This window comes from Netta rufina, assembly GCF_964035555.1.
Source record: "Netta rufina genome assembly, chromosome: 7".
NCBI lineage: Eukaryota > Metazoa > Chordata > Aves > Anseriformes > Anatidae > Netta > Netta rufina.
The window spans coordinates 5,321,191-5,337,782 of NC_140130.1; the positions used below are offsets into that span (position 1 = coordinate 5,321,191).

General features: G+C 57.3%; 1 protein-coding gene across 2 annotated transcripts in view; it reads right to left on the reverse strand.

Annotated features, from left to right (window-relative positions):
• Window positions 1-2,169: 2,169 nt before the first annotated feature.
• UNC5B (unc-5 netrin receptor B) overlaps window positions 2,170-16,592 on the reverse strand; it is a 36,119-nt gene continuing 21,696 nt past the window's right edge. For both annotated transcript variants that reach the window (XM_084289790.1, XM_084289789.1), the window contains 16 exons: window positions 12,431-12,652; window positions 10,587-10,730; window positions 9,226-9,329; window positions 8,205-8,385; window positions 7,887-8,054; window positions 7,538-7,702; window positions 6,525-6,557; window positions 5,485-5,679; window positions 4,950-5,342; window positions 4,676-4,763; window positions 4,425-4,593; window positions 4,068-4,301; window positions 3,252-3,401; window positions 2,947-3,111; window positions 2,670-2,848; window positions 2,170-2,464 (listed from right to left, as the gene is read on the reverse strand). In XM_084289790.1, coding sequence (XP_084145916.1) covers window positions 2,296-2,464; window positions 2,670-2,848; window positions 2,947-3,111; window positions 3,252-3,401; window positions 4,068-4,301; window positions 4,425-4,593; window positions 4,676-4,763; window positions 4,950-5,342; window positions 5,485-5,679; window positions 6,525-6,557; window positions 7,538-7,702; window positions 7,887-8,054; window positions 8,205-8,385; window positions 9,226-9,329; window positions 10,587-10,730; window positions 12,431-12,652 — 2,759 coding nt within the window. In that variant the 3' untranslated portion in view covers window positions 2,170-2,295. The remainder of the gene's footprint in view (window positions 2,465-2,669; window positions 2,849-2,946; window positions 3,112-3,251; window positions 3,402-4,067; window positions 4,302-4,424; window positions 4,594-4,675; window positions 4,764-4,949; window positions 5,343-5,484; window positions 5,680-6,524; window positions 6,558-7,537; window positions 7,703-7,886; window positions 8,055-8,204; window positions 8,386-9,225; window positions 9,330-10,586; window positions 10,731-12,430; window positions 12,653-16,592) is intronic.

Consider the following 16,592-nt stretch of genomic DNA (forward strand, 5'->3'; position numbering starts at 1 on the left):
GAGTGCTGTGTGGGTTGGGTTCACAGCTGCCAAGAAATGCATCTGAGCGTTTGACCCACCTGTGGTTTTTGCATGTCTGAAGGTCTGCGTGTTCACTGCAGACTTAAAAAAAGGCTGAGCAACACACACACCCCAAAAAAAGCCCCTCGGCAGAGCCTGCACGCTTCCCCCCCCTGAGAAATTCGGGCTCCTGGCTGTGATTTCACCCAGCACACAACCCGATGACACCAGGATGTGCTGGGTTTGCACACCAAGCCTCTCATCTTGCCAGAAACAACCCTGTGAAGACGCTTGCAATACTGAAAGCTTCTCCCGCGCCACCCTGTGATGATGCTCTCAGTTTGCATCCTGGGCTTCGCATCGCAAAGCCTTGCAGCCTGAGGCAGGAGCTGCCCTCCAGGCTCTGCTCTTAATACTTCCATCGACGGAGGGTCCACAGCCTTGCTGTGTGGTCTGATCTAATCCCAAGCTTCTCATCCCCTTCCTATTTCTTTATTTTTCAACAGAGAAATTTCTAAGATACCACAACCACCGAGTGAATACTTCTATCTGCAGGTAGTCTCAATGTTTAGCCTTCACCCAGACACTGTATCTCTGTGATGAACCTCGTTACCTGTTGATCACTTTCCATCCATCGCACAACTTCTCCCTCCACTGTTATAACAAGTCCATTACCAAAAAAAAAAAAAAAAAAAAGGGAGAAAATAAAGGAGGTGCAATGGGACGGAAACCCGATGACCACTTTCGATGCTGCCTCTCCAAAAGCTAAGAGGCGTAGCCTGCCTTGCAGCTTGGAGACCCTTCCTCACCAGCGAGGTAGAACTCAGCACAGGACCAAAAGCAACCCGAATAAAGCACACTAACAGCTCCACTGGTGTTTCTTCCAACCCCAAACGAGAAAGCAGCTCTTCAAAATGCTGGGCAGCACGGGGCACAGCCGTCCTATCAAGGGGCTATGTGCGAACACGGAGCAGCCCTATGAGACCCAGCAGGATAAACCCTTGGGGCTTCGTCCTCGGAGCCCACGCAGGAGCAGGGCAGCCCCGCCGACCTCACCCAAAGCAGCCCCCAGCCCCAAAACTCCCTCCCCGCATCCCAGCCGAAATACTGACTCAAAACCAGGGACTCTGCAGCGCTGCAGTCTGCCGGGGCCTGCCTCCCGACCTGCCTCCTCCTGACCGTGCCACCTCCGGGCATGAACTGCAAACATCTGGGGGTTTTTTGTTACCAATAAAATAAAATAAAATAAAATAAAATAAAAACACAAAACCCACCACTTTGGCCTGTGTGTCAGTGCAGGGCTGAAGTCTTTGGTTTGTATTTATGTATAATAAAGGCGCAGTCGCCCTAAAAAGCTCCCCCAAAACTACACTGGGGAAGAATTCATTAAAAAACCCAATGAATTCGGCATCCCCTGCTGCCACCAGCAACGAAGGAGACAGAGCCCAGTGATGAAGGAGGAGGAGGACCAGAAGAGCATCCAGCATGGTGCTGAGAACAGGGGCACCACCTCGGGATGGTCCTGAAGGAAAACCAGCGAGAAAAACCAGGCAGCATCCCTGCAGCCATGTTTATGGGGGACGCTGCTGCCAGGAAGGGGGACTTGCAATGAAAATCTCAGGGAGGGTCTCAGCTTGCCCTGAAGCACGGGGCATAGAGGCACTTAACCCGACGGACTTCCCGGGGGTCCCAGGACATGTAAACAAGTTTTGCTCCACTCGACCACACGCTTTCCCTATGGAAGAGCGCTCATTTAAATCTCTCTCTCTGCCACTCTGACCACAACAGTGCTCTTCCTCTCTCACACACACAGAAAAAAAGATTTATAAATCTTTTTTTTTTTTTTTTTCTGTATTTTTTTTTAAAAGGAGTCATCCAAAGATCTGGATAATAAATTATTTGCGTTTCCTAAGAAACTGTTTTTTTTTTTCTTTTCCTTTTTTTCTTCCTTTCCTACTTGCCTTATGAAGCTGCCTGAAGCCTTTGACAGAAGTAAGCCGCTTGCCTAGACTGGACTCGCCTCTTCGATGCAGAAATGCCATCAAAGGAGGAGGAGAACCGGAGGGGAGGGGAACCCACACGCACAAGGAGAAGGAAAGCCCCCGCCGCCCCGACCCGAGAAGCCCCGATTCCCCCAGCACCACCCAAAAACGGCCGGGAGGAGGAGGAGGAACGCTGCGTAACACTTGAATTGCTTGTAAACGGTGAGGATCGGTCTCTAAGGCTGGCAGTGACGTGGGGAAGGATCAACGGGCACCCTCGGCCCTTCCTCGCTCAGCCACCGCGCGGGGAGCGTCAGCAGCAGTCGCCCTCCGTGGCCATGACCACCAGCATCTCGCTCTTGCCCATCTCTTCTAAGGCACTGGCCAGGGTGTTGAGATCGCCGTCGTCTTGGTGTTGGGCTTCCCACAAGTCCAGGAGCACCCCGGTGGGGCTGGCTTTGGTGGCGAAGTAGTTCAGGTACCTGCGGGGGAGAGGCAGAGGGGTAGGCCCAGGTTGACCTGCTGTCCTTCGGGGGAAAACTACCAAGGGCCAGCTCAACACGAGGAGAGCCCCCCACCACAGGTGTAACTCTGCCTAGGTGTACCCCAACTTATAGGTGGACATCTGTAGGTGGACATAACGTGGCTGGACACAACCCAGCCCTGACAGAGCACGGGGACACCCACCGGTCCATGGAGAGCTTCTGGGCGAGAAGTCTCCAGTCGTTCCCCCTGGCATTGGGGGCGTCCAGGCTGCTGCAGATTTTCTGCCGGATGGACAGGGGGATTTTGAAGGCGTAGGGTCCCAGCTGGGTGGTGGGGGCACTGCTGTGGTGCGAGTGGAGGGTGTCGAAGGAGCCGGCGTGCTGCGAGGGGAAGGGCAACGTGAGACGTTTTGGTGGCGAGCTGGGAGAAGCCACCCATCTTTGCCCACATGTCCCCTTGCCATTCCCTGCCCGCTCACCTCTCCCAGTGTGACGTGGAGCTGGAAGATCTGCCCTTCCCCTTCCACCTGCCGCACGCAGATCTTGCAGGTGAGCTCGGTGGAGGCCTGGCTGTACCTCTCCAGCGTGAAGGTGCAGTGCAGGGCTCGCTGGCTGCCGCTCCAGATGTGGTAGAAGGGGATTTCCTGCAGGCCACCAACGCACGGGATCAACGAGGGGGAAATCCCATCTCTGGCCACCCCGTGGGGATAAGGTGGGACAGAGGGACCCCACAGACAGCATCCCACTGGGAAACGAGAACTGGTGCCCCTCTGTGGCACCTCACCTGGTACTTGGCCAGCAGCTTGCTCCTCCACAGCGAGTGGGGGATGTCGTGGATGGAGAGGCGCAGGTTGTGGTAGCTGTCCTTGAAGGGCAGCGGCTTGGGCTCCTCCAGCAGGTAACCACCCAGTGTCCGCTCCAGCTCCAGCACCTCCTGTGGGCAGCAGGACACCAAGAGCTCGTCAGCTCACCCTGCTCACTGACCTGACCTCCCTTTGGGGTTTTGTAACTTGTAACCGACACAGAAAGGCCGGGTGCTTCCAAGAACCCCCTCCCCAGGTGCCACCCTACCTGTTTTTACCACAATCCCACTGTCCCACCAGCAACTCTTAGGAGAGAAACAAAATCCAGGCAGCAGAGCGCTGCCTACACCTCCACCTAGAGGCACTACGGCAATCCTGACGCGGCAGGACAAGGCACAGGGAATTAAATGGCCACGGTGCTCTGTGCAGCCAAAGCATCAAAACCTGAGCCCTTCATGTTGTGCTCAATGCTGTCTGTGCCGTGAAACCTCCCCAGGAGGGGAGAGAAGCACCTCCAAGCATCCAGAAGGACGTGGAGAGCAGTAAACATGCTTATTATTTAAGCACGGTCACTTTTCAGGGAGTTGCATCAGGCTGGCTCCTCCCTGGAGCAGCACCCTGCCGCCCTGGGAGGTGGTGGCACCCAGGGTGGCCTTCCCAAAACATCACCCTCCTGAAGCTACCAGGCCTTGGCTGCATGAGGAAAACAAAGCACATTGGGGAACAAATCCCCAGACGGCACCCAAAGGCTGACACGAGTCAGTGCTGGGTGAATGACAACCAGGTGTCTGTGGTACCTTCAGGGCATCCGGCGTGTCCTCCAAGCAGTAGACCTTGAGGTTGTACTCCAGGGAGGTGCAGACGGTGGGGGCGAAGATGGCCAGCTGGAGCCTCTTGATGGCTGACCTGGAGTAGGACTCCCCCACGAAGACGTAGGTGCCCAGCTGGTCGAGCAGAACGTGGCAGCACTTGGCTTCCAGCTGGCAGTAGCAGGGGGTGTTGAGGGTCTCCTCATCCAGGGTCACGACTTCCTACAGGGACAGACGGGAAACCAAGGTTTGGGGTCAACCCTTTGCTGGGGAGGGGGGGCTAGAGGATGTATCCCACAGAGCTCGTGGCCCTGGCTGACTGAAGAAGCAGGGCTCGCTCGTTACCTCCCAGTTTCCCTGGTGGGACTGTGTTTTCAGCTGGAAAATCCAGTCGGAAGAGGCGACGTCGGCGCAGTGGGGAATGGTCAGGACGACGGGGCGGCACAGCAGCAGGCCGGTGGGGCCACAGGTCACCGCCGGGCTCAGCACCGTCTGCGTGCCTTCGGAGGGCAAGCTGGGGAGAGGGGGCACCCGTTGGAGCGAGGAGCCCCACGGAGGGCGACAGAAAGTGGAAGGGAGGGCACGGTGAGACTTACAGGGCGCTCTCCGCCTTGTTGATGACCAGGTACATCTCGTAGAACTTCCCCTGGGGGATGGCCCCGTGGGGCACCAGCAGGCTCACCCCTAGCACAGCACACACAGGTGTTAGATAGTCCCAAAATGATGGAGAAGCCATCCCCAGACCCCAAAAGGTGAACCCAAGGTGAGCTAGGGCACCCCAGAGCATCCCAGGAGGAACATCTCCAGATGTTCCTCAGCTGCACCACTCGCCCCAGCCAAAAACACCTTCCTCCCCAGCTCAGGGCTTACCCGTGCCAGGGATGGTGAGCCTTCCCCCTAGGTAGCCAAAAGTCCCGCTGGCGCTGCTGCCGTGCTCCCGGGGCAGGCCGAGGAGATGCTGGGAGCCCAGGGCTTTGCTCCGCACGTTCCCAAAATGCCCGTCCCTACTGCTGTCCCCTGGGTAGGTGCCAGTTGTGGGCCCCCCCCCCAGCAAATCCGTCCCGTCGTGGAGGCCTGGTGACGAGGAGGTGGTGGAGGAGTTGTAGACCTTGATCTTGAGGTTGGGCAAGGGGTCGAGGAGCGGGGAGTTGGTCATGGGGATCTTGTCGGAGGAGTCCTGCAGGGCGTACATGGGGCCGCGGTACACGCCGGCGCTGGCCGTCAGGTCAGGCTGCATGGAGGGGTGCAGCAGCTGCGGGTTGTCTGCGGGAGGAGGGAGGCATCAGTGGAAAATCGGGGGTGTAGAAGTGGGAGACACCTGCAGGAATCACCCCCAGGTGCCCCTGGAAAATGGGAGCTGGAGGCTCACCAGGAGGCTGCCCCCTGCGCGGGGCACGTCCCTTACCATGCCGAGATGTCTTGAAGTTGACCGGGTGGAAGCCCCCTGTCAGGGCAGCTGACGAGTCCGTGATGTCCGTGTCAAAATCCCGGCACCGCCGCCGGTACACCACCACCCCCACGGCCATCAGGATCACGATGAAGACGAAAATGGCCACCACCAGCCCGGCGTACAGGGCCACGTCGCCCGTGGCCTCCAGCACTGGGAGGGAGGAACGAAAGGGGGTGAAATGTTATGTTTATGCAGCTTGAACTCATAAAATCAACTGTAATATCCTAATATAGACAACCCCGAGCTCACAAAGCTCATACATACATGCCCAAGCTACACATCCACCTGGAAAGAGCAAGAGTTGACGCCAACAAGAAGTCAGATGCCACCACCCATGAGACGCAGACACAAGGTGCTGTGCGTGGCCACCAAGTAAAAGCCCTCTGGCAGCCAGATCTGAAGGCACAGAGCCCATCTTTCGCTCCTTCCTCCCTTCATGCTGCCTGTACCACTTTGTTTCTATGGTTTCATGCTCACACGAAGCCCTGCCCTCATGATCGCAACCACCTCAGGTCTATTTTGTTTCTGGGAGGTTTTTATCCAAAGGGAGAACTCGCACCACCCTACAGCACGAGCTACTCCAAGCCCCCCTGTTTCTGCCGAGCAAGCAGGGGGCTCTCCTCATCCTTACATCGCCCCATCTGGATGCCAAAACCAGAAACCCTGGAGCTGGGAGCACGGGGAGCATCAGGAAGGGTGCCCTTGGCTAGGGTGACAATGCCTGGAGCAGCTTTGGTGGAGCGATGCTGGACACCTCGTGCTGTACCCAAGAACTGCATGCAGCCAGCAGCAACAGGGGGGACAGGAGCAGGGGTGCGATAGCAAGGCGTAAAGCGTGGCACGTGATTTAAGGCACACAAAAATTTTGGGGGTAGGTTTTTAGTTGCTTCCCCTTCCCACCCTGCCCTTCCCTGGAGCCCTGCCATGGGGGAAACGGAACGAAACGGACGCGATGCAGCGCGAGGAAATAAAATGGCCATGAAATGAGCACTTACGGTGGCTTTTGGGTTCGCTTAGAACTCTTTTATCTGTTAGGAGAAACAAAGTTAGAAAAGAAAAGGTGATGACGGTGTGATGGCGGGGTGAAATGACGCAAAACGCAGGCGCAGCCGGGTGGGTACGTGGGGGCACGGGGAGCTCTGCGGGTGGCTCTGCTGCCACTGCGCCTTCACCAACCCCACTGCTGAGCTCTCCAAGAGGGAAGCGGCCACAGGATGTGTCCTGGGACACATGCCCCAAGCCCCTGGTCTAATGTGGATGCTGGAGCAGGAGGCTTTTGGGGATAAAGAAAGGGGAAATTGGTGTCATGCGGCAGCAGGTGGCAGCATCAGCCTTCGGTGCGCCTGCTTGGAGTGCAGCACGCACTGGTAGTGGTGTTTTTTTCCCTAAAAACCTAGAAGCTAGCTGCTGCTTCAGAGCTCCTACTGAGCACTGACATTTTCGCAGCGGGGTTGAGAAAACCTGCAGGATTGCCCGCGCTGACAACAACCAGCACGGTTTCAGCAGACCCTGAACCTAGCACGGTTTCAGAAGGCCTGGTGGGACAGTGAGGTCCCACAGCGGGCACCAGAAATCCCCCAAACCTTTCTTTGCACTGGCTGAGAACTAGCTTTAAACTAATAAATTTTTAAAAACTGAGTGAATTTTTAAAAAATGCTAAGAAAACCTTTCTGGGGCCCTGCACAACCACCAGCAAGCCTTGCTTCAGGAAGGCACTGAGCACCTCCGTGGGCATGGAAAGCTGAGACACCCCTCAACCCCACCACCCTGGAGACCTTCAACCCAAGACTTTCCATTTTTTTTGGCCCTTTTTACACGCTGATCCTCCCCCTCTGAACCCATCACCCTTTTCTGAAGGCCAACAGCCTTGCTGCAACCAAAACTGATGTCTCCTTCCCACGCACCGTGGGGACAGCAGAAGCAAGAGGAGCAGGGCCACCATCCTCTCGGGGCCACCATCCCCTCGGGGCCACTGTCCCCTGTCCCCTCGGCCTCCCCACACACTCACTGTGCAGGCAGAGCCCGTCGGTGCAGTTTTTGGAGTCGAGCAGCACGCCGCTGCAGTCCTTGCCGCCGTTGCGGGGGGCCGGGGCAGCGCACTCGCGGCTGCGCCAGTGGGTGCACTCGGTGCTGCAGGCCGACCACTTGCTCCACTCCGTCCACGCGCCGTCCACTGCGGGTCACCAAACACAGACACCGGGCTGGGGACGCTTCGGTACGGCCCCTCCAGGATGGGGAACGAGCGTCTCCAGCAGCGGAAAGGTGCCCGCTCCTGAACCCCTCTCCTTGGGGAGCGGGAGCACGGGGGGACCGTGGAAGCTGGGGGTAGGACCTCGGGTTTCTGAAGTGCCCCTTACCTGGGCAGAGGGTGGTGCAGGTTATTTTCTGGAAGGGCTGCCCGTCGCAGAAGGAGCCGCCGTTGAGCGGTGCGGGGTTGGTGCACGTCCGCGTGCGCTTCTGCCAGCCCCGGCCGCAGCGGTTGTTGCACGGAGACCACTCGGACCAGGTGGACCAGCCCCCGTTCACTGCAGGAGGAGAGGGACACGTCAACACCCAAAACCACAGCGACCACGCCGACAGAGCCCAGCAGGGAAGGTGCAGACAGAGCTAAAAGAATGGTTCACCCCCACCCCGGGTCGCAAACACGGTCCCTTCCCGATGGCGAGGGTGGGTACCGTAGACGATGACGGCGGCCGTGGTGCTCCGGCGCTTGGCCACGATGTTCTTGGCCATGCAGGTGTAATTGGCAGTGTCCAAGAGGCGGGCCTGCTTGATGATGAGGTTGTGATCGATGGTGATGAGGAAGTTGGTGTCCTGGGTGGGATCGATGACGTCCTCGTTCCTCAGCCACTCCACCTGGCAAGAGGAAAGGGTGGGATGGGGGAAGGACGTGTGGGAGGACGGTGATTAAGCTGAGCAGGAACTTGGCCGGGAAAAGCACATCGTAGGTGTAGTGGAAATGCCCATCCCACATGCTTCCCCCACCAGGATGGTCTGCAAAGGGCTCCAAATTAAGCCACGACCCAGCTGCTTCAACGCTCGCTGAAATCTCTTGGTGCCAACGGGGCACAAGAGGTCTGCGTGGGCATGAAGAGCGCGCCAAGCCCAGCACCTCTTTGCTCGTGTTGCACGGCCACTTCCACGGACTTCCCACGGCTGGCTGACCCCGGGCGAGTTGCTCCATTGAAGGGTGGCAATGCGGGGTGCAGCGCTCAACTGCAGGGCTGCCCATTAGTTCCTGGGCTGTGCTTAATGAGGCTGTTTGGGGTGGGTGTGAGCCAATAAAATCACCGCGTGGGCACGAGCAAGGACAAACAGCAGACTGGGGGGCCTGATGGGGAGAGCAAACCCCCCCTGGAGCAGTCCCAAAGACCTCCTCATCTTTGTTGCTGCGTTGGCTTCTCAGAGAAGCCACTGGGTGCCTCCTCCTCTCCGGGAGAGCTGGCCTCTGATGGGTTTCCAGCACACCAGGGGGCGAGGAAGAGGTGGGCAGAATGGGTGCTGAGGTTATGTGCGCTGTTCAAAGCCAGAACAACAGACACACCACCCCAAATAATCAACCCTGCTGAATAACGAGAGCTGGCAGTCTCAAAGCACAGCTGCAATCCATCTGCAAGGACCTGGCTCGTCTCTCCCCACATCTCTCCATTTTTGGGGCTTCCCTTGTGGGTTTTTTTCTCCAGGCTGTGCGCTCACCTCCGCCTGCGGCACCCCCTCGGGGGGCCGGCACTGCAGCAGCACCTCGTGCTCCAGCGGCACCTCCTTGCCCAGCGGCTCCTGGTCGAAATTCTTCCGTAGGTCTGGAGGAGAGGGGGAAACCCAGTGGTTATCGGCACGTGGCAGAAACGGGGCACCCACACAAACCTCAGAGGGAGGAGAGCATCGGTGCGCACACACAGGAAAATTTCTCTGCATCAAAACGCAGCCTGGAAGGATGGGGCCAAATTGCCAGCTGCCCAAAGAGCATTTGGGGCACTTTTTTTGGAGCGGGGCAGTGAGATTTGCACAACTGCAGGGCTCCCATGCATGCACCAAAGCAATTTCCCAGGTTTCAGGGCTGTGGGAGGAGCAGGAGCCCCCCTGCATCACTAGGTGGTGCTGCAATCCTCCGCTCCAGCACCCAAAAAATGGGCTTTCTGCCAGTGCAGGGCACCACGAATTCGGGAGCTGCCCCCCCCTGCGCCTTCCAGGGGACACCAGCACGGTGATCCCACGCCTTGCCCACACCTGCTGTGAGCACACCCTAAACACAGGCCACGCTGTGCGTCCAGCCCATGATGCAAGCCTCATTTTAAGGGATTTAACTCATCATATTTCCAGCGGGACGTGGCACCGGGACGTTAGGCAGTGCCACACAAAAGGCTTTGATCCAAATGACCAGGTACGAAGGAACTGGAAGGGCGTGAAGCTGACAAGCTTGTTAGCAGGAACTGCATGGGCAGCGTTAGGGAAAGAGACCGATTTATGGCTTGGCAGAGAGTGCCACGCTCAGGGAGCTCCTGTTACAGGATGCTGGAGATACAGGAGGCGTCTTAAACTGCTTCATCTCATCTGAGCTACACTCAGCTGGGGCCAGCTCGGAGACAAAAGGGTTTCCTTGGTGGCCAGCCCCGTGCTGGGTAACATTTTCCTTGTTGAGACTAAATCCTCCAGGGACGTCAGCAACGTAGCTGATTCACCAGCCACCCCCGTTTTGGATAACACGCCGGGTTATTAGCCCTCTAACAGCGAAATCTGTTTACCACTCGGGAAGCCTGCCCGTTCCCCTATAGCTCTGCCGTCTCGTTTGCCCCGAGAGCCAATTGAGGCAGGTAACAGGCTGATTAACTCGCCCTTCATCAGGCTGACACCCACAAACAGCGGCTTCGAGAAGTGACGGATGACAGCGGGGACTCCGGGGACGCGGAGCCGCTGATTCAGGGAAACGGCGCGAGGTGCTAAGCGCCGGGTTATTGCCCGTGAGAAAGCACCAGGAGGAGCTGGGGGAAGCAGCATTAACCCAGCTGGCACCACAGCCTCTCACCAGGCTGTGGGGACGATGCCCAGCGGGCACTTACACGCGATGCGGACGTAGGCCCTGCGGCTCTTGGTGGTGCCCGCCGAGCTCCAGGCCACGCACTGGCACCAGTAGTCCTCCAGGCCGAAGAGCTCCTCCACCTGCTGCCGGGACACCTCGATCTGCACCTCCCGCACCAGCAGCCCTGCCAGGGGACAGAGGGACAGAGGTGAGACCGAGGCACCCAGGACACGCTCCCCAGGGCTCTGGAAAGGCGTCTGAGGAGGGTGAAGTTTCCGTGAAGCGCCGACCCCTCGTGATGTGGCTGCACGCTCCCTGGCTGTGATTTCCTTAGCTTGCTGTGAGGAGCAATTGCTGTCTCCCTGCCACCTCCCTGACAGACGTGCACCGAGGAAATATCACTTATTTTGCCACTATTAAGAGGATAAAAAAAAAAAAAAAGTATCAGGCCAAGTGCTCTTGGAAGAATCGGGGCTCTCAGAAAGACCCAGACCTCCAAAGAGATGCTCCAAAACCTCTTGTCTTGTCTGAAAGGCTCGGCCAAGAGGGTCAGGAAAAGCAGAGAGGGATCCAGCCAGGGCTCTGCTGCCTCTGTAAGCACTGCACGTGAAGATGCCATACCCCAAAAATTGTAGGATGAGCTTATGAATCACTACTTAAATGGCTTACACGCATCCAAACACGGCTGCTTTTCCAAACGGTCCCTACTCATCCAGCTGAGTTATCCTCTCTGACTTGGCCTATTTTTGCTTTCTTCCGCGTGAAATGCTTCGGATGCAGTCAGAGCCCTACAGAGCGTGCTTTGTTCAAGACACATCATCTTAAAAGTTATTCCTTTTTTTTTTTTTTTTTTTAAGGGTCCCTTTTTCCAAGGTTTTAACCAAGGATGCTGAAAAGGTGCGGACACCTAACCGTGCTCATCATGCTCGTCAGCAGCTCTCCCTCCCGACAGCAGATGCTGCAAATGCAGATTTTCAGAGCAGCAAACTGCTCTGGTTCCAGCTCCTTTCCTCAGGGTGGCTGCTGGGCACATGTGCCCAAGCCTGTGTGTGTTTTCCACACACGGCATCACCTCCGCACTGAAGTTAGTGTCAGGTTTTTCACCAGTAGCAGCAACAGCAGCTTTGAAAGCTGGACGAAGAACACGTGTTTTCCTCCCCAAACTGCCCACATGTTCCCTTGAAGCTGGTTTCTCCAGCATGTTTTACTCCTCAGTGCTCTTCCCCTAAGCCCCTGCTGCTTTGCCTTGAAGATGTTATAAATAAACGGCCCCTTGGAGAGCGGCTCCGTCACCACCAGGCACCGGCTTTGCCCTCCAGCAGTGCTTCACCATCCAACACCAGAGGTACTGCTGCAAGGCAGAGGCTTCCCTCGTGCCCTAATAAGCCTCATCATCCTCGTGCTGCTACCCAGCTCCTCTCTTAATGCTCACAGATGATAAGAGAAAAAAGTTGTGCGTGGACCAAGGAGGTGGGAAACGTGTTAAAGTGACTTTGTGGGGCTGCAGCCCCCTGGGAATGCTAAAACCAATGGGAAAGAGGTCTGCTGGAGGAGAATAATCCCCAGCGTGGAGGTGCAGTGGAAAAAAGAAACCTGGGAAGGAGGAAGGAGATTGGGAAAGTCTCTGGGGTAAGGACAAAGGACAGCAAGTCAGCCTGTTACAGTCCCATAAAAGAGCGGCGCCATTCGGGGTGAGAGACCCTGGGGATGGGAGGAGGAGGAGCAGGAGGCATCCTCCAGCCCCAGGATGGATCCCAAACCCCTACCCAGCTCCTGGCCCTCAGCCCCACCGGTCAGAGAGCCCCGAAAGGAAAGAAAAGGGCAGGAAAAGCTGGAAAAAGAGGGGGCAGCAGGGAGGAGGGGTGGCGGGGTGCTTGTGCTCACCCGTGACCTCATCCAGGTCCTCCTTGGTGACGTGGTCGTTCTGGTTGACCCACTCCCCGTTGCACTTGAAGTAGATCTGGGTGGCGGGGTTGGCCCTGCAGACGAGCTCCACAGGCTTGTTCTTCACGATGTAGGCGTCCTGCGGCTCCAGCAAGAAGTGGGGCAGCGTCTCCGCCGGGGCCGAGGGGAAGGAGTCGGGCAGCACGTCGCTGTACTCCAGCCCTGTGGGGCGAGTGCATGGGGGAGTCAGGCCCAGCCCAGCCCAGCACCTCCCCGAGGATGCTCAGAGCTTTTCCCCAGGGGAAAGCAGATCTCTGCTAGGTGGGGAGCGTCTTCCTTGGGTGCCCTGCTGACCCCAAACATCAGCAGCCTGATAAAAACCTGATAAAAACCACACGGACGCAGAGGGGCGCACACACATTGGGGTGTTACTGCTTAACCTGCTGCTTGCGGGCACCCGACAAGCTTGTAGGTTGCCCAGCGGGGCTGATCCTCACCCCCCCAAGAATTAAGGAGCCTGCTCTCCTCTCCCACAGCTCTGCTTGCCAGCGCCAGGCACTGCAGCAAGCATCAGCAGCCTGCAGAAACACCTCCAAGAGCTGGCGCGGCAGAAAAGAGCCCACTCCCTCCGTCACCCTTTGGCAAGGGGGCTCGGAGAGCCTGGGAAGGAAACCGCCTGAGATGGCAGCAGGAGGAGGAGGAGGAGGAGGAGGAAGCCGCACGTGCCAAGGAACCGAGGTGCCCAAGCTGCCTCCCCAGCAAAAAAAAACAGCGAGCGAGGGGAAAAAAAATAACAAACCCACGCGAGGTCAGTCGTTTAAAATCCATTTAGGAAAATTGACTTTCCATTTCCATTTAACGCAGCGCTACGGGAGAGCAGTAGGACATTCGTCATAATCCATTAACTGCTCTTTTGGAAACAATGAATTAAACTCGGGGCTAATTCCTGTCTCCCTGGCTCTTCCCCACCTCTCCGGCCATTCCCTCCCCAATTTCGCTCGCCGGGCTGTGATTTTCTCGGCACCCCACCACTTGCACGGGACGCAGGGCATCGAGGAGGCACTGTATCAGAGCAGCAACCACCACCTCTTTTTCCCCCATTTACAACTCAATTTTGCATCTGCCAAGCCGTCTTTGCACTTTTTTTTTTTCCCTTGTAAACCGTTCTGGTGCCATAAACCTAAATTTCCTGGCACAGGGGGCAGGCAGGAGATAATCCACAGGGCTGGCACGAGAGGCAGCCAACAAAACTCAACTCAAGGGCTTGTGTGAAAACCTCTCCCCAGTCACGCTGCGCTCCTGCAGAGCCGGATCCAGGGCTTGGTGGCTGGGGATGTGTACAGAGCATCCTCCAAAAATCACCACTGCGGTGCCAGGGTGGCTCCCCCAGCAGCCCCCAGTGCTCCTGCCTGGGTTTTTGGGGGTTCCCACCTACCGCCTTCCCTTTGCTCCACAGGAGGTGGCCACTTGTCTCCCACCTCCCTGTTTTGGGGCAGAATTCCCAGATTATCACCATCCCAACATCCTATATAGCTCAGGACCCATGGCTCGGCTACATGGCATGCTCGAGCCGCCACTTGAGCACCATACCCATTTCTTAAAGGTTACAGAGCACATCAGGACCTGCTTTGCAGCAAGCAATCGTGAACCATGCGCACTCAGAGGATGAGGACACAGGCACTTGAGGTGATATGAGCTTTAGTGGTGAAAAAGGGGGTGCTTTTTTCCCCAAGCCACACGGTATTTCCCAAAGGGATGGCGTCTTGAAGCGGTTCCAGGAAGCGGTACCCACCGGCACCTTCATCACAGGGAGGATTTTCTGCTAAATCCTGCACCCACTGCTGCAAACCTCCTCTCGGCAAAAAAACAGGGTGAAAACAGCCCAGAAAGGGGAGAAAAATCACAGAGAAAGGAGAGAAAAGCCAGGGTGAGGAGAAGAAAAGCCCACAGGATGTGACACGCACCCCCGGGCACCGCTTGGCATTTTCTGCCACATTGGGCAATCCAGAGGCTTTCTGGGGGGCAATAAAAAGTCGTGAGGCTTCTCTAAAAAGGGTCCTCGTGCCTCCCTGACCCCGCTCTGAAAAGGGGCCCTAAAGGGCTTGTAAGGGCTCGATGGACACCCACAAGGACTCCCTGTGTCCCTGGGGATAGCCAGGGAGGTGAGGAGCGAGACAAAGCCACGCCGGCCCCTAAGTGCTGCGCTCGCGATTCCCCGAGTTGTTTGACACCTGTCGCATCCTGAGAAATCCTGGGATGCAAACGCTGCTGTAGGATGCTCAGGGACAGCCTGGGTATCAGGGCTCTGCATCGCCCGGGTCACACCCAGGAGCACCGAGGGATTTGAGGAGGAGGAGGAGAAGGGACTAAGCCCTGATGCCAAGTGGAGGAGGAGCGGCGAGCTGGAAAAGGGAGGAGGGGAGAACAAGCACGGACTTCTCTCCAGCCTCCTCTCCCCCGTTCCCTCATCACACGTTTTAATCCCGCGGGCTTGAGCCGGATGATCCGCAGCATCTGCTCCCGGGGGAGTTAGGTGCAGATGTTGGCAGCCTGCGCCCTCGATGCGAGAAGATCGCCGACCGCGGCGGCACCTCGCACGGCGAGGCGCCGAGCCAGCACCAACCCCCTTCCTGCCACCCCAAACGCACAGCACGAGGGATGGAGAGGCCGGAAAGCAATTCCCCCGAGCTGGGAGAACCTCCGCAGGACAGTGTTAAAATCCTCTCTCCTGCAGTTGTTATCCCTGCAAATATTTGGGAGATTACAGGAGCATTAGCGGCGGCAAAGCCCGGTGCCCATCGCCGGGGCCTGGCGTCCCTCCCCATGTGTGGACACCACACAAAGATTAAGCACGGAGCTGGGAACCTGGGTTTTTGTTGTGTTTCTCCAGCTAAACAGGGGTGCCCAGCTCATGGGGGTGTCCCGAGGCTTAAATGAAGGAAGAGCAAAAGGTTTCGAGGGGTGATGGTGGTAGATGCAGAGCCACGGGCTGGCTACCTGGTGGGCAGTGCCCGTTCCCAAGGGCTTCCCATCACAGAAAGCCCTCCTGGGACAATTCTGGGCTCAGCAAAAAGCGGCTGAGCTTCTCCAAGAAGCACCCTCTCCCCCTCAACATCCCACTCACCACATTCGGTCCCGAGGGCAACACCAAAAACCCTCCGGCATCACCAGGGGCTGACGCAAACCGCGGCGAGCGGAGGCAAGCGAGGCGGGGAGGGCGCAGCGGGGCTGCCACCACGTCCCACGAGGACCTCCCAGCCCTCGCCTGCAAGGTGCTGATGCAAAGCTCTGAGCTCGTTAGCTCAGCAGCCCGCGTTAACCTCGTTAACCTCTCCACTGCGGGACGGAGCCCAAATCGGAGCGGGGGACCCCAGTGGGATACAAGGCTGGGGGCGCACGAGGGGGGGATGTGGATAAGGAGGGTTTGGGAAGGGAAAAAAGGAGGAACATGGGTACCCGACCTCTTTTCCACATCCCTGTGGAGTCCAACACGTCTCCCAGACCCGTGAAATCCCAAGACTTGATTGCACCCAACCCATGAGCAGGGTGCTCAGTTCAGGACCTTTTGGCTGACATTTGCTGCCCCCAAAACCAGCAGATCCAAGCCCTGGGGACCCAGCAGGGGCAACACACCCAGCACGGAGCAGCAGGGCTTGGCAGCTTCATCCTGTCACCCCCCCTCCTCTATTTCAGCCAGGGGACACAGGACATGGGACAGCTCTGCCCCCAGCGTTTCGGTGCAGCTCCCCAGACCGGCCGGCTCCCCGCAGCAGGCAAATGTTGTAATTACAGAGGGCGCAGTAATGAGGGGGTGCTCCCAGCCAGCCCTAATTACACCCTTGGAGAAAATAAGCAGATTCCTCTCCCAGCGAAATTAAAAGCCTGCAGACGGACGCCCGCGCTGTGCACCTTTATTAAACAGGGCTGGATGTGGAGGCAGGGAGGGGAGGGAAAAGGCAGAGAAAGCAAAGTCTGGGCTGAAAAAGGGTGGGACAGAGGAGCCAGGCAGCACCAGGCCTGCTTTGCATGCAACAGCCCCTTACCGAACCAAAACCAAAAATCATCACTTCTTTTTTTTTTTTTTTTCAAAATTAATGGGTCATGCTCTGGCAAAGGGTCCCCTTCAGGGGAAATCCCACGAGAGCATCCCCATGCTGCTGCA